General features: G+C 38.8%; 1 protein-coding gene across 1 annotated transcript in view; it reads left to right on the forward strand.

Moving 5' to 3' along the window:
- Positions 1-12,017, forward strand: part of HELLS (helicase, lymphoid specific) — a 37,177-nt gene extending 25,160 nt beyond the window's left edge. The window contains exons 13-22 of the mRNA XM_058671383.1: positions 1,620-1,781; positions 3,092-3,231; positions 3,374-3,512; positions 5,282-5,365; positions 5,448-5,567; positions 6,753-6,869; positions 7,336-7,495; positions 9,109-9,205; positions 9,288-9,364; positions 11,463-12,017. Coding sequence (XP_058527366.1) covers positions 1,620-1,781; positions 3,092-3,231; positions 3,374-3,512; positions 5,282-5,365; positions 5,448-5,567; positions 6,753-6,869; positions 7,336-7,495; positions 9,109-9,205; positions 9,288-9,364; positions 11,463-11,557 — 1,191 coding nt within the window. The 3' untranslated portion in view covers positions 11,558-12,017. The remainder of the gene's footprint in view (positions 1-1,619; positions 1,782-3,091; positions 3,232-3,373; positions 3,513-5,281; positions 5,366-5,447; positions 5,568-6,752; positions 6,870-7,335; positions 7,496-9,108; positions 9,206-9,287; positions 9,365-11,462) is intronic.
- Positions 12,018-16,390: the final 4,373 nt, after the last annotated feature.

Raw genomic sequence — 16,390 nt, forward strand, 5'->3', positions numbered from 1 at the left:
GACCTGGAGAAAGTTCCTGGATCCCAGCTTTAGATCACATCACCGGCCGTTGCGGTTACTTGGGGAGTGAATCATCGGACAGAAGATCTTCCTCTCTGTCTCTTGCTCTCTGTTTATCTGACTTTGTAATAAAAATAAATAAATCTAAAAAAAAAAAAAGAAATGTGAAATAGTAGAGAGATGAAAAGTAAAAATAATACCTCATTCGCTTTGATTTAGTATGTACTCCCTGGCTGTATATGCTCAGTGATGAAGTTGTAGTTAATGCCCATACTGATTCTTTTCTATGTTTGTAATCATGTACCATGAGCTTTATTTATATTTTGTAAGGGAGAACTGTTTTTAAGATAAACTTGCTGGGATGGGACATTTGACACAACAGTTAAGACATCCATATTGGCTGCTTCCTGCTAAATGTGCATCTGGATGCCTCAAGTTCTTGTGTCCTTGTCACGGGTCGATGAGAACCAAGCGGAGTTCCTGCCTTTGCCTTTGCCTTTGCCCAGCCCGTTTCTCTAGTGGTTTAAGTGAATGAGTAGATGGAATGTCTCCGTGTGTGTGTGTGTGTATGTGTATGGGGATGTTTCTGTTTCTTTGTCTTTCTGCCTTTCAAACAAATAAAAACTAAAGAAAATAAATAAACATGTTCCCTAAACTAGTTTTAAAAATAGAACATTTTCTCCAAGCACATATTTTCAGTTTTTAGTAGCTGGTTAGTATCCCATTGTGTTGTCCCTCCGTAATTAACTGTCTCTTTCTGTTGAAAAAAATATTCTCTCATAAGCAAGGTGGTGGCATCTATTCATTACTACATCTTTGCTTATTTCTGGTTATTTATCTATTTATTTATTTTTAGAAAAAAAAACCTGCAGAAAAAAAGCATACTTTGAAGGGTTTGGATGTGAAGTATTATTGAGATAAGCAAATTACTCTAGAAGGGAGTGATAGAAATTCCCAGGAATTGTGATATTTACTTCTCAATATGAACACCAATCTTGAGAATTAGAAGTTCTTGAAAATGTGTTCCCATCAGAGTTGAAGAGGTTCTGATTATTCATGTGTCGCTCATCTGTTGACCATTTGTAGTTCTTTATGAGTTGAAACTTTGTTTCTTAAAGATTTGTGTAACGATGAAGTTTTATTTCCCTTTCAGTTTTCTAGGTAAACTTTGGTATTTGCACGTGCATGAATCTGAGGTTTACAGACTTCATTGTGCCAATTATTGTCAAGGCAGCTTTTCAGTGCTGAGAGAAAAAGACTTACTAAGGAAGAGATGTGTTTTGGCATGACATCATCATCATGATGTAGTATAGCTAAGAAAGTACTGTGGGAAACTATCACTGTGACATTGAATAACACCTTTTCCTATTTTTTAAATCACTGCCAAAATATTCTTAAAATGTTTGAATGATAAGTGTATGGTGAAATGCTGTGGATAAGTGTAATACATTTATCATGTGCTGTTTTGACCTAGGAAAATGTCAAGATGATGATACCGTAATATCATTTCTACACTTGATAATTATTTACACAGGAATTAAGGAGAAAAAATAAAGGAGTGAGGAGAAAAATTGTCTGGAAAAATAGAAATGCTTAACATTTATACTTGTTCATTTTAGATTCTGACACCTTTCTTACTGAGAAGGCTGAAATCTGATGTTGCTCTGGAAGTTCCTCCGAAACGAGAAGTAGTTGTTTATGCACCCCTTTCAAAGAAACAAGAGATCTTCTACACAGCCATTGTGAACCGCACCATTGCAAAAATGTTTGGGTTCAGTGAGGTACAGTGTGGGTTTGAAAGACATTGAAAATGAATTGTGGGGTATAAATTTTCATGCTTGATTTCAGTCTTTGGAAGCTCTTCACACATTTTCAGTATTTGTAGGTTAATTTCTGATTAGAGTATAAGATATAAAACGAGTTGGAAAAGTTATTAGCTGGTGTCTGTGTATGTAATTTAGAAAGTTTGTGGGAAAATGGAATTAACATAAGTTTTTCATGGTGCTAAAATGTTTATATTGCTTGTATTTAAAAAAAAATCATTGTAATGTCAAATATACAGAGACAGGAGGAGAGACAGAGAGGAAGATCTTCTGTCATTGATTCACCCCCAAGTGGCTGCAGCGGCTGGAGCTGAGCTGATCTGATCCGAAGCCTCTTCTGGGTCTCCCACTTGGGTGCACGGCCGCAAGGTTTTGGGCTGTGCACCGCTTTCCCAGGCCACAAACAGGGAGCTGGATGGGAAGCAGGTCCTCCAGGATTAGAACTGGCACCCATATGGGATCCCAGTGCATTCAAGGTGCGACTCTAGCCACCAGGCTACCGTGCTGGGCCCTGTATTGCTTGCATTTGTAATGCTTGCTAAAAATATAGATTCTAGTCTTAATTAATCCAGGTTAACCCTAATTGCACTGATTGGTTATGGATTTGTTTTAAAGATTTCTTGATTTTTATTGGAAAGGCATATTTACAGAGAAGGAGAGAATGATTTTCCTCCCCTGGTCCACTCCCTGAATGGCTGCAACAGCCTGAACTGAGCTGATCCAAAGCTAGGAGCCAGGTGCTTCCATGTAGGTGCGGGGGCCCAAGGAGTTGAGCCATCCTTTGTTGCCTTCCCAGGCCACAAGAAGGGAGCTCAATAGAAATGGAGCAGTCGGGAGTAGAACTGGTGCCCATATGGGATGCTGGTGCTGGCATGTGAAGGATTAGCCTGTTAAGCCGTTGTGTCAGGCTTGAGAATGTATTTTTAACCAACACACAGTCATTTTAGATGGACTGTACTAAGGTGTTTATACAATTAAGCATAGCTTTTGTGGGATGGCATTGATAACTGCTGTGGTTACTAGAATGTAAGTTCAAAATGGTTTTATTCCTCCTCAGTTTTTCTCTACTGAAATAGCTATTTTGAGATTGCTAATTGGTGTGACAGCAAATTTAATGCAGCATTTTGCTTTGGGTTCAGATTATGGGTGTCTGATATTTTGTCTTTGAGAATTGCTTAACCTTTAAATCTTAAAAAATTTTATTCATTACGATATTGACTAAAGAATATAGCTTTTAATCAGATAGTCTTTATTTTGTTGTCTTTTAGAAAGAAACAGTTGAGCTAAGTCCTACTGGACGACCCAAACGGCGAACTAGAAAATCAATAAATTACAGCAAGATAGATGATTTCCCTAATGAATTGGAAAAATTGATCAGTCAAATTCAGCCAGAGGTGGAACGAGAAAGGTGTGATTTTAAAAATAAGTTTACTGGGTGGGGGAGGAAAGGGAGGGAACTGTATTATGAAAAAGAAACAAGTTTGAATTTTCTTTAGACTCTGTGTTCTGTTTTGCATTTCTCATTTTCATGCGTTGTGTGTTTTTGATAGAACTGTTGTGGAAATGAGTGTCCCACTAGAATCTGAGGTGAATTTGAAGTTACAGAATATAATGATGTTACTGCGTAAATGTTGTAATCATCCATATTTGATTGAGTACCCTATAGATCCTGTTACACAAGAATTTAAGGTGAGTACCATTTAGTAATTTATTGTTGTCTGTGATTTTTATATTAGAAGAAAATGCAATTTTATTTGGTTTGGTTATTTTTTAAATGCTAATGCTGTTTGCCATAGAAAGATTATAACCCTTGTAGTAAACTCAGACTTTTCCTTCAAATTTAGCAGATCTTTATGCATACATATAAACTTAAGATTTTAGTAATTTATTTGAAAGGTAATGTTATGGGCAGAGAGAGAGAGATTGAGAATGGTCTGCCATTTGCTGGTTCACTCCGCAGATGGCCCTAGTGACTAAGGCTGACTTATCTTGTGCGTGGGTAGCTGGGGCCCAATAACTTGGCGCCTTTCCCTGCTTCTCTGGTTGCCCGAACTGGAGTGTGAATAGGAAGCTGCTGGGCCTCTTAACTAGCATCCAAATGGAATACCGCAATTGCAGGTGGTTCTGTACTGCTGTCATAGCTCTGGCCCCCAAAGAACCCCAAGAGAGTTAAAGTGATGGTCATTGACTGAGCAAGGTAATCAGTGTTTTATATGAATAGCTAAGAATTCATTGTCTGACATTTTGTAAAGTAGTTGATTTAACTTGTTATTTTAGAGATAGTTGTCCTTGGTGCCATGTTCTTTTCGTTAGCGTTCACCTTGCCACAATCTGCTTGGCTGCTCTGTTCATTGCTTCTGTAGCCACAGGAGAATACTGAGTTGTGGGTTTTCAGATTGAGTGAGTGAAATTTCCTTCCTTTTTTTTTTTTAAAGTTTATTTATTTTTATTGGAAAGTCATATAGAGCGGAAGAAATACGGAAAGATCCTCCATCTGCTGGTTCTCTCCACAGGTCACCACAATGGCCAGAACTGAGCCAATCTGAAGCCAGCAGCCTGGGGCTTCTTCCAGGTCTCCCAAATGGATGCAGGGTCCAAAGGCTGTTTTCCCAGGCCACAAGCAGAAAGCTGGATGGGAAATGGGGCTGCCAGGATGCAAACCAATGCCCATATGGGATCCTGGCGTGCACAAGATGAGGACTTTAGCCACTAGGCTACTATGCCAGGACCGTAGTTTCCTTTCTGTAGTAATTGATAGAAAAATGGGATAGTAATAATATTAAAAGAAATCACTTGATAATAACCTTAGTTGACCTTTATTTCTTACTGGTTTATAGTAGGGTTTACTTATTGCTGACAATATGACATTTTTTGACTTATTGAACTTTTTAAGGTAATGTCTTTGCTGTAGAACATTTGGCAGCAACTGTGGCTATATGCCAGCAGTCCCCAGATGTATTGACCTATAAAATCTAGCCACTGCCGAGAGAGCAAGGTAGACCCGTCTGAGAACTGCTGCTTTATGTTCTTTGAGTAAGGAAGAAGATAAAGCTTTACTACACAAATGAAAGTGCTTCCTTGATGAGATAATTTCACTAAAAGAAGAAAAATTCCTGCAGTCTCAATTCTTGGTTTATGAGTAACAGTGTTTTAATTTTTATACATCTTTCTTTTGTTGGAAGCTTGCATCATTAAGGGTAACTCTTAATATATACACAGTCTGAGTTTGCTGTTCTCTTGTGAAGTCTCTTTAAATATTGTGTAGCTCACAGGTTCTAGAATGTGTCTTTGCTTGAGAAATATCTATTTCTTAAATGAGAAGGATGAGTTAAGAAAGCCAATTTTAAGAAATTGTGACTTATCACTATAAATTTGAGTTATTAAGATAATTTTAACTCAGAAATAAATGATTAGTAAGTGTCATGATGCATTTCTCTTCTTTTGGGTCATTTTTTCAGATTGACGAAGAATTAGTAACAAATTCTGGGAAATTCTTAATTTTGGATCGAATGTTGCCAGAGCTGAAAAAAAGAAGTCACAAGGTGTTGTTTTTGATTGTAATCTTTAAAAAGTACTTGATTTATTTTTTATTAGTATATATAATAAAATGTGTTTAAATTTCAGGTGCTGCTTTTTTCACAAATGACAAGGATGTTGGACATTTTGATGGATTACTGCCAGCTTAGGGATTTCAACTTTAGCAGACTTGATGGATCCATGTCTTACTCAGAGAGAGAGAAAAATGTAAGACTATATTCAAAACTTTCTTGATTTTTGAAGTAATGTTCAAAATAATGATTATTAGACAAATTGATCAGAAATGATTGAAAATCCCAGGGCAGAGTCAAAATAAACATAGTGTACTGTAAGAAAGTCTTCATGTTTGGTTCTTGTATCAGCGTATATATATTTTCTGGTACAGTCTTATACATCATACCCTACTTAGCCAATACTATGGAAATATTAGAATAAGAAAAATTTTCCTTGTGACTTACTGCCTTTCCTTCCCAACATTTTTATTGTGAAAATTTCAAATATACATGGTGAAAAATCGGGAAATTTTTACAATAAAAAATGTAAATCTTAAAAATATACCATTAACTCAAAAAAAATTTTTTTTGTTTGAAAGAGTGACAAAGAAAGGATGAGAGAGATGTCTTTCACCTGTTCGTTGACTTCTTAAATGGCTACAACAGCCAGTTTTGGGCCACGTGCAAGCCAGGGCCTGAAGCTCCATTCATGTATTTCTCACGTGTGAATGACAGGTTCCAAACACTTCCAGAACCTTCCCAGGCACATTAGTAGGAAGCTAGGATGGAAATGTTGCAGCTGGGTCTCCAATATGGAATGCTAGTGTCTAAAGCAGTAGCTTAACTGCTTCATAGTCCTGGGCCCCCTGCTGTTAACATTTTATTGTACCTCTTTGATTAAGTAACTTGTTACAGCATCAGGTAATTGCTCTATCCACTCAACATTCCATCCTCTGTTACTGTTGCATTTCAAAATAAGTTGTAGGTAAATGACTCTATCTTCTAATGCATTTAAGATATTTTATCCTTTGAGAGTGAGATTTAACTATCCTGAATAGTGTATATTGAATTTTAACATCTAAATATGTCCCAAACTCCTGTTGAGATATAAAACTGCCTCTGGCTTAGAAAGTTTTCTGTGTTCCCTTCTAATTAATTTACCCGTTGTTATTACCTTATCTCCTTGGAAACCAGTAGGAATTTTCTTTCTACTATTTTTTTACATTTAAATTCCTATGTTTTATGTTTTTTAAAATTCAAAGCTCAGTAAAGTATAGGTGTTTATCAGCATCATTAGACATTTTACTAGCTAACAAAATACCTTCTCGGCCTTGGATGATTAGTTTGACCGGCTGGTTAATTTCCTAATTTGCTATGTTTGCTTTCCTTTTGATTTTAGATGCACAGCTTCAACACAGACCCAGATGTATTTATCTTCTTAGTGAGTACAAGAGCTGGTGGCTTGGGCATTAATCTGACTGCAGCAGATACAGTTATAATTTATGATAGTGATTGGGTGAGTTGGAAGTGCTGTCAATAAGCTGATTATGCCTCCATTTTCTTTTTTTGTTTTTTCATTGTCATTACTTTTTCATGATAAAATTCACAGGTATAGGAGTACCCCCTCCAACCCTGCATTCCCTCCCATTGTTTTTCCCTGTATTATTATGTTAGTACATGCTCCCGTTTTTAATTTAAAAACTTTTAAATGGTACAGGTTGCGGTTTCTTTTATCTCTTGAAAAGTATCTTTATAATTAAGGATCACTTCTTAAATCAGATTTATTACATATAAAAATTTAAGATGTTTCCTTTGGAATGTTATTTTTTAAAATGACTGTCAAATGTGCCAAGAATGAGATTGAAGCCACTCTGAAAGTCTAAGTTGAGTTCAGGCAATATTTATAAGTTCCTGATCGGATCATGTATGTTGACTTTGCTCATACCATGAGGCTAACAAAATATTTCTTTTTAACTTTCAAGAATCCTCAGTCTGATCTTCAAGCCCAGGACAGATGTCATAGAATTGGTCAGACAAAACCAGTTGTTGTATATCGCCTTGTTACAGCAAATACCATTGATCAAAAAATTGTGGAAAGGGCAGCTGCTAAAAGAAAATTGGAAAAGTTGATCATCCATAAAAGTAAGTTATAATTAAAAAAAATCTCAACAAAAAGTGTTATTGTAAAAATAGATTCACAGAGAGAACGAGATAAATCTTTCCATCTGCTGGTTCGCTGTGCAAATGGCTGCAATGGCTGGAGCCGAACTGAGCTGGGTTGACTAAAGTAAGGAGCCAGGATCTTCTGGGTCTCCCATGTGGGTTCAGGATCCCAAGGCCCTGGGCCATTCTCTGCTGCTTTCCCGGGCCATAAACAGGGAGCTGGATGGGAAGTAGAGTACGTGGGATGTGAACCAGTACCCATAGAGGATCCTGGAGCTTGGATGTAGAGGACTAGCTAGTTGAGCCATCGTGCCAGGCCCAAAAGTATGATTAGGTTAGTCATACTTTTCCTTCAGTTGTTCATTTGTACTGCAAGGTGCGGCTCAATATGAAAAGATTTAAATAAGCAGTTGAAAACGTGTAGCTGCTGAGAGTCTTAAACTAAGTTCATGATTATAGACATGAAAAGACAATTAGTGTGTGTTCAAATGAGGAACAAAGGGGCAGAGGTAAGACGTGGCATCAAACTCTGTTGGGAATTTGGCATTATGTTAGTGTCCAGTCCTGATACGTGGCCTGGTTAAATTTTGAGAAAGCTTCCAACCTTCTTGTAAATTGTTTTAGAGTATATCAGTAGTATTGCAGGAATGTTATAAAAATTTATTTACAGGTTGAGTTTCCGGTTGTTGGGTTGATGTTGCGTATGGGCACAGAGTTGAGGCCTGGCTGGTCTACTTGTGAAACCACTCTCTCAAAGAGCTGTGGAAGCAGTTGGGGCTTTGCTCCCGTGCTTGGCCCCTTGCGCAGATAGAAGACCCAGAAGCAGATCCTGTCTCCCAGTTTCAGACCAGCTCAGCTCTGACCTTTGTGGACATTTTGGGAGTAAACCGACAGATGTAATATGTCTCCCTGTCTCTCCTTTCCCTGTAACTCTGCCTTTTCAAATAAAAAAATTTAAAAATATATTCTTAAGAAGTTCTTTTCTTCATTCATTAAAGGCTTGTGGCTATCATGAGCCCAGAGTTTATCTTCTCAGTCTCGCACCTTGGTGCCAGGGCCCGAGCACTGGGGCCACGTTCCCCTGCTTTCCTGGGCACATTAGCAGGGAGCTGGATTGGAAGAGGAGCAGGCAGGACTTGAGCTGTCACCTACCTGGGTTGCTGGCATCATAGGTGGGATCCTAACTGAGTACACCGTGATCCTGGCCCCAGCACTGTTCTCGTTTCTGTCACATGAATTCTGAGAATTTTTGCTTTAACTGTTCAGTTGTGTGTGTTTTTTATATACAACTACTTTTACTCATCTTTATATTCACTTTTCTGTTAATGAACATTTGGATTGTCTTCAGATTGTGGTTATTTTTAATAAACCCTGTGGACATAATTCATTTGTTCTGTATCTAGGAGGCAGGGTGTATAAATATTAAACCTTTTCCTAAGTGAACCTCCAATTTTACATTTCTACCAGCAAAATCAATTTTAGTTGTTTCTCCTAATGTTTGGAGTCTTTTCTTTTTTTATTGTAAACCACTGATGTCTAATGTACAGTTACAATTTTAAAACAAATTCTAATATTTTTATATTTTGTTTTAGATCATTTCAAAGGTGGTCAGTCTGGATTAAATCAATCTAAGAATTTCTTAGATCCTAAAGAATTGATGGAGTTATTAAAATCTAGAGATTATGAAAGGTAAGCTTTCTTAATTTTAGAAAAAAATGTAGGTTATGGTTTTGATTTATTCATATAGACTTGAACATTTTGTTTCCTATAGGGAAGTAAAAGGATCAAGAGAAAAAGTCATTAGCGATAAAGATCTTGAGTTGCTACTGGATCGAAGTGATCTTATCGGTAAGTATCTCTTGTACTTACTTTTGAATAGAGACTGAAGCATGCACAAATAGGATAGTTTAGTGAATGAGAACCTGTGCAACTCGCTCACCTGTACAGTTCACAGCATGCAGCCAGTTTTCTTCATTGCTGTTTCTCTTGTATTGCATTTTTAAAGTCAGATTTCAGATTCATCATGATGGTTTGCCCCTAAATACGATTATACACCTTTACTGAGAAGAACATGTTTTAAGCATATACAATGTCAATATTTACATTGAAGAGAAGTGGCTCTAATTCCTTAATTCCAACTATTTAATCTCTATTCTGATTTCCTGTATTGTCAATGTTCAGGTGTCACTGATTTAAAGGCGTCTCTTCACTTTTTGTGTTTTCATGGCATCTATTTGTTGGCAAAACTGAATTATTTGCCCTAGAAAGTAGCCTTTCTTCTTGAATTTGTCTAATTCCTTCGCTTTACTAAACTCTCTGAAATATTTAGCATATTTTTTTGTCTACGGTCAATAGCTCTTCTGTCAATAGCTCTCCTTGCTTAATCAGATTGGTGTTGGTGTCTTAATCAAGGATAGCAGTACTTTGTTCCAGTTCACACCCAGCTGGAGAGAGGCACAACATGCCATATATGTATTAAAAATCTAAATATCGGGCCCAGCGGCATGGCCTAGCGGCTAAAGTCCTCACCTTGAAAGCCCCGGGATCCCATATGGCGCCGGTTCTAATCCCGGCAGCTCCACTTCCCATCCAGCTCCCTGCTTGTGGCCTGGGAAAGCAGTTGAGGATGGCCCAATGCATTGGGACACTGCACCCGCGTGGGAGACCCGGAAGAGGTCCAGGTTCCCGGCTTCGGATCGGCGCGCACCGGCCCGTTGTGGCTCACTTGGGGAGTGAATCGTCGGACTGAAGATCTTCCTCTCTGTCTCTCCTCCTCTGTGTATATCTGGCTGTAATAAGATGAATAAATCTTTAAAAAAAAAAAAACAACTAAATATTAACAGCAAACTTTTAACTCAAAAGGAAGATATAATTATCAGTTTAGAGATTATAAAAAGATTTGTAAATAAGATAGTACTCAAAAATCATGAAACAATTGATATTTATAATGTTGATGACCCATACAATAGACAAATAATTCATTAGGAATTCACAAACAGTATTTACAGCATGGACAAGAGGCAGCAAGGAAAACGGAGATTTTCAAGCAATGTTGGGAAGTGTGTTGCGGCTCAGTGGGTTAGGCTGTTGCTTGGGACCCCCTTGAACAGAGCATGGTGGAGTCCTGCCTCAGCTTCAGTATCAACTTCCTGAGAATAAGCTTGGAGGCAGCAGACAATGGTGGTTGTGGTCATGTGGGAGTGGACCGCTAGAAAATCTCTGTCACTCTGCTTTTCAGAGAAGTAAGTCTTAAGAAAGGAAGGGGAAAGCCTCAATTTAATATTACAAGAAAGAATGTGGAAGAAATAAAAACAGTGCCAGGGCAGGCATTTGGCATGGAAGTTAAGGAACCACTTTTGATGTGCACTGTGTTGAGGCTCCTGGGTTTGAGTCTCATCTCCACTCATCCCAGCTTCCTTCTAATTTGTAGCCAACAGGCACCAGGCGTGTCGCTAGCACATTTCGTCCCTGCCACGCATGTCGAGGGCCAAGATTGAATTTCTGCCCTGGCTATTGTAGGCATTTGGGGAATGAGTCAGTGGCTTGAATCTCTTTAAATGACTTTCAAGTAGATGAACATAACCAAAAGCTTTAAGAAATTTTTCCAGATAAACCAGCAGAGATTTAATTGCATAGTTGGAATGTTGACTGCACATTCATAATGATTTGAAATGTAAGTTTAGGTAAATTTTTTCATGATTTCTTGTTTTCTAAAGTGTGATTGGGTTTATTTTGAAAAAGATCTCTTAAAGTTCTAATTGGTATTGTGCTTTTTGGGGTGTATCTTAAATTCAACAGGAGATTTTGATTAGCCAAAAGATGTATAATGTTTAAGGGTTTCTCTTAAACATCTTATTTTGTACAACAAGTTTCTAATGTTTTTTTTTTTCCTCTGATTTTAAATATACATATTTTTAAAGCACCTGTTTTGATGTTTTTCTTTTAGATCAAATGAATACATCAGGACCGATTAAAGAAAAGATGGGGATATTCAAGATACTAGAAAATTCTGACGATTCCAGTTCTGAATGTTTGTTTTAGAGTGGAACTAAAAAATGGATTTAACAGATTTTGCTTCTATTCAGTGATTTACTTCTGTTTGCTTTGATATCCAGATTGTTCACTTTCCTTTCTTTGATTATACCTGCTTACATAATGTAATCAATGAGTGCCCATCACATTCCTCAGAGAGTGATAGTTTTCTGAGCCTTATTAAGAACAAAAAGATTTATATAAAGTTTTGATTTTTGTTCATTTTTGAGCCTGTGTAGTGAGTTGGGTGCAGGCTGATGTGTGCTTCAACCACTGCCAGGTTTATACAGTCTTCCTGTGGAAGTTTAGTGACTGTCTTTTTCCCCTTTCAGCAGTATATTCCTTGGAGTTTTGGTGCTTCAGTTATGGAGTAGGTTTTCTTGGAAGGGCTGATAGAGATCATGCCTTCTGTTTAAGAAATTGTTTGATTTTAGAGTTGCTAAGATAACCAAATAAATATTCATTGTAACCTGATCTCATGAAATTGTTTTGTGAGGAAAGTAATCCCTTATGTGAAATAATAGCAGAAGACTTGACTGACATTGAAATTCAGCATTATTCTGCTTAGTTTTATTCACTAGTGGTGTGTGTCATATAAAAACTTAAACCAGAAATTGGGGTAGGGCAGGCCCTGTAGAAACAACCATGGTGGTATCTCAGTAAGAGACCAGAAATTGGAAGTGATGTGTAGAATAAGGAAAAAAAAACCCAACAAAAACAAAACAAGCAAACCAAAGGAGAGGGGGAACACAAACCGAAGGGAAACTCTGAAAATTCAAGGCAAGAGGAACGTATAGAGCCAGAAAGGTGAAAATAAGGACCCAACAGTCTAAGAAATGCAAAGAAAACCCCTAGTAAAGGAACAAGAGAGTGAAAAGGCAACAGTATATACTCTGAAAGTGTATCAGGCTGTGAAGGAGAGAAATCCTGAGTATATACTGGGGCAATACATCAAGCCCTGAGTCTTACATTTTTCTGCTGATTGTTTTATCACATGCAAAGATGTAGCTGTTGTCATGTTTGTTCAAATGCAGGTGACATTGTTAACGCCTTAGTATATTTTGTACAAGAAATCTACAATAATCTTCAAAAACATTTTGAGAAATTGCTTCATCAAAGGAAGAAACAGATTGGAGAGAGAAGTGTGTGTGTGTGTGTGTGTGTGTGTTTAAAGGTTTATCTTTATTTGAAAGGCCGAGTTACAATATATATATATAGAGAGAGATGGAGGGTTTGTCCATCTGCTGGTTTACTCCTCGAATGGCCGCAACACTTGGAGCTGGGCCATTCTAGAGCCAGGAGCTGCTTGTAGGTCTGACATGTAGGATAGGGCTCTACGCACTTGGGCCATCCTCTGCTGCTTTTCCACGCTGTTAACAGGTTGCTGGATTGAGAGTGGAGTAGCTGGGATTTGAACTGGTGCCCAAAATGATGCTGGTGCTGCAGCCAGAGGCTTATTGTGTTACGTCACAATACTGGCCCATGGGGTGGATTCTTAGTAAAAATGACTTGCTTAAAATTTGTGATTGTGACCTCTTTTACTCTATTCTTTTGCATTTTTAAAAAAAATGACAGTTTTGTGCTTGACGCAGTAGCCTTACAGCCAAAGTCCTCATCTTGCGTGTGCTGGGATCCCATATGGTCCCTGGTTTGTGTCCTGGCAGCCCCGCTTCCCATCCAGCTCCCTGCTTGGGAAAGCCGTCGAGGACGGCCTAAAACTTTGGGATCCTGTTCCTGTGTGGGAGGACCTGGAAGAGGCTCCAGGCTCCTGGCTTTGGACTGGCACAGCTTTGGCCGTTGCAGCCACTTGGAGAGTGAATCAGTGTATGGAAGATCTTTCTCTCTCCTCCTCTCTGTATATCTGACTTTCCAATAAAAATAAATTCATCTTTAAAAGAAAAAAAATTTCTTACCAAAAAGATAGTTCTACAGCTTCTTTGAGAACTTTCTGACTTTAATATTTCCTGCCTCTCACTCTGCTTCGTGTTGCACCTGGTAAATAGCAGCAATCAGAAAAGAACTTGCAGAGGCTGTCCTTGATGGTCTGCTGTCTGTCCCAACCAGAGCCAGCTCAAGAGCCTCGTTTTGTTCTGTAGTCTACTGCCTAAAAAGGTGATCTGCATTCATTGTTTTTCATTTGCCCTCTCATTTTTCTCTTGAACTATTCTTGTTTGACTTACTTTTCTATCATTTGGTTGAAATTTTTAAGATTTATTTATTCTTATTGGAATGGAAGATCAGATTTATGGAGAAAAGGGGAGACAAAGATTTCCATCCCCCGGTTCACTCCCTGAATGGCCGCAACAGCTTTTGCTGTGCCGATCTGAAGCCAGGATGCAGGGTCCCAAGCCTCTGGGCCCTCCCCTGCTGCTTTCCTGGGCCAAGGAGGGGAGCTGGATGGGAAGTGGAGCAGGCGGACATAAATGAGCGTCCATATGAGATTGTGGCACCTCCAAGTCGAGGGTCAAGATGTTGAGCCTGGCCCCATTCCACTGAAGTTACAGGAGGCTTTCCCCCCTCATTTTCCTTGCCCTATTACCAGCATTTCCTGTGCTTGCCGATTCCTTTCACAAAACAGTCTGGCTTCTAGCAAGCACGTTTGCCAGATTTTCTTTCCTGCATTTATGACTTAGTTACTTTTGCTGCTTTTTTAATTATCTGACTGCAGTAGTCTGTTTTGCACCTTTAATACCAGTGGGTGTAATGACTCAGCCAGCCATGACTTCCCTCCTGATCCCTAAACTCGCCTATTTAATGTCGTGCTTGCCTTGGAACATCTTCAGTAGTTTATGTTTTGTCTTTAATGCCAGTGGTTTTAATGACAAGTTTTATCTTCAGCCGGGATGTTACTCCTGAGCCCTAAACTCAAACTTCCTACTTAACACTTTTACTTGGGTGTCTGATAAATGAAGCTACCACATTGGAAATATGAATCTCCTCTAACCAATTTACTTCTTTTGCATTTTCCTTTTTCAGTAGACACTAACTTTATTCTTCTGGTGATTTAAATCTTGATAAAGTTTTCTAGAATCCCATCATGGCTCATTACTAGATTGTCATCATGGTTCCTTCATCTTTTTGTGTGTATGCAGTAATTGGATCAGTATAATTACCACAGAAATGAGCTTTCTAGTAATTTTGGGTTGTTTTAGGAATTGTTGGGGAATAACCTGTGTCCAGGGCAGACTTGTAGTTTTGCACTCTGTTGACAATTTTCAGGTGTGCTGGTTTCTCAGTTTCTAAAATCTTCACCTCTTCTCTCTTGTGTCTTACACTTTTATGACAAGTTTATTCTGAACATTTAAGTGATGTGAGGTGGACGCTGGATGTTGCCTCAAATTGGAAGGTCTGACGTGTGCCGAGACCCGGACAAGGTGGTTGGAATCGGAGAGCAGCTGGGATGTTTCCCTCAGGCTCGTGCTGCGTTCTCTTCTGTTGCTTCTCCTGTTCATACTGATCCTGGAGGGTATGGGAGAAAAAACTACCAAAATAGGACACTACAAGTTATGGACACACGAATCTTTAAGGGAGGGGATTGCAGAGTTTAAGGTGAGGCTGCGTGATGAAAGACACCATCAGTCCCGACAGGACAGTGAGAATCCAACTGTACTTGATATGTACTTGTATGTCTCATGGTTTCCACGTATATTCTACTTTAATGTTAATGAAACAGATCTCCCTACAAAGGACTCGGCTCTTGCCAATCTGTCTGCCTCCTGGTATCGGGATCAGGCCTTGCCTGCTCACTGTTCTGAAAGAGCAGGAATAAAATACACAGCCTAGAAACTACTCAGATATGTTAAAATAGTATCACCAAAGTAAAAATTTGCAACCTATAATGTTATGTTCACTTACATTATTTAAATGAGTAAATAGTCAAGATAATTTTAGATAGGCCCTCAGCAGGTTTGCCATGCAGGGGTTCTCACCTAAGCCAATGGGAAGTGTTACAAATAGCTACAAGCAAAATCCATGCATGCTGCTTCAACTCCGTGATGTTGAAGATTTCTACAGTTAGTACTTTGAGACATAGCCTTAACCAGCACTGCTATTGGCAAAGCAGAGTTGGAGTAGCCAAACAGTTAATGAATGCCACTGAAGAACCATTGCCTTTAAAAATTAGGTATGTGGTTCAAGCATGGTAGCCTAGTGGCTAAAGTCCTTACATCCACTGGGATCCCATATGTGTGCCGGTTTGTGTCCTGACTGCTCCACTCCCACCCATCTAGCTCCCGGCTTGTGGTCTGGGAAAGCAGTCGAGGACGGCCTAAAACCTTGGGACCCTGCTCCTGGTTCCTGACTTCGGATCGACTCGGCTTCAGCTGTTTGCGGCCACTTGGGGAGTGAGCCAGCAGATGGAAGATTTCCATTCTCTCCTCTGTTTATCTGCCTTTCCAATAAAAATAAATCTTAAAAAAATTAGGTATGCTATTATTCCAGAAGTAGAGGCAGCTTTTGAACCACTTCCGTTAGGTGAGCATACTATTGTCTTAATAAATTTGTGCTTCTCAGAGGAATTAAACTGTGCTTTCCCTCCCCGCTCTGATGTTCTATAAAGGGAGACGAACGGTTGCTGCTACAAAGATGTGGGATTCAAGCTGGATAATGTACAGTGGGAATCTCTTCAGTAGCGCAGTTTATCTCAGGGTAATAATAGTAGGTACATACATGCTTCATGCAAGTGCTACCAGTTTGTGTTCAATACATGATAATCACCACTGTAACACGATTTACAAATGGTAATCTCACCAATGATATTTAGTAAACCACCAAACTCCTGAAGCGGAAGATCTAAAATGCAAACCCTGGCATCATTTTACTAGGTGGTGACACATCTAAATC

Source organism: Ochotona princeps, chromosome 13, assembly GCF_030435755.1.
Source record: "Ochotona princeps isolate mOchPri1 chromosome 13, mOchPri1.hap1, whole genome shotgun sequence".
Taxonomy (NCBI): domain Eukaryota; kingdom Metazoa; phylum Chordata; class Mammalia; order Lagomorpha; family Ochotonidae; genus Ochotona; species Ochotona princeps.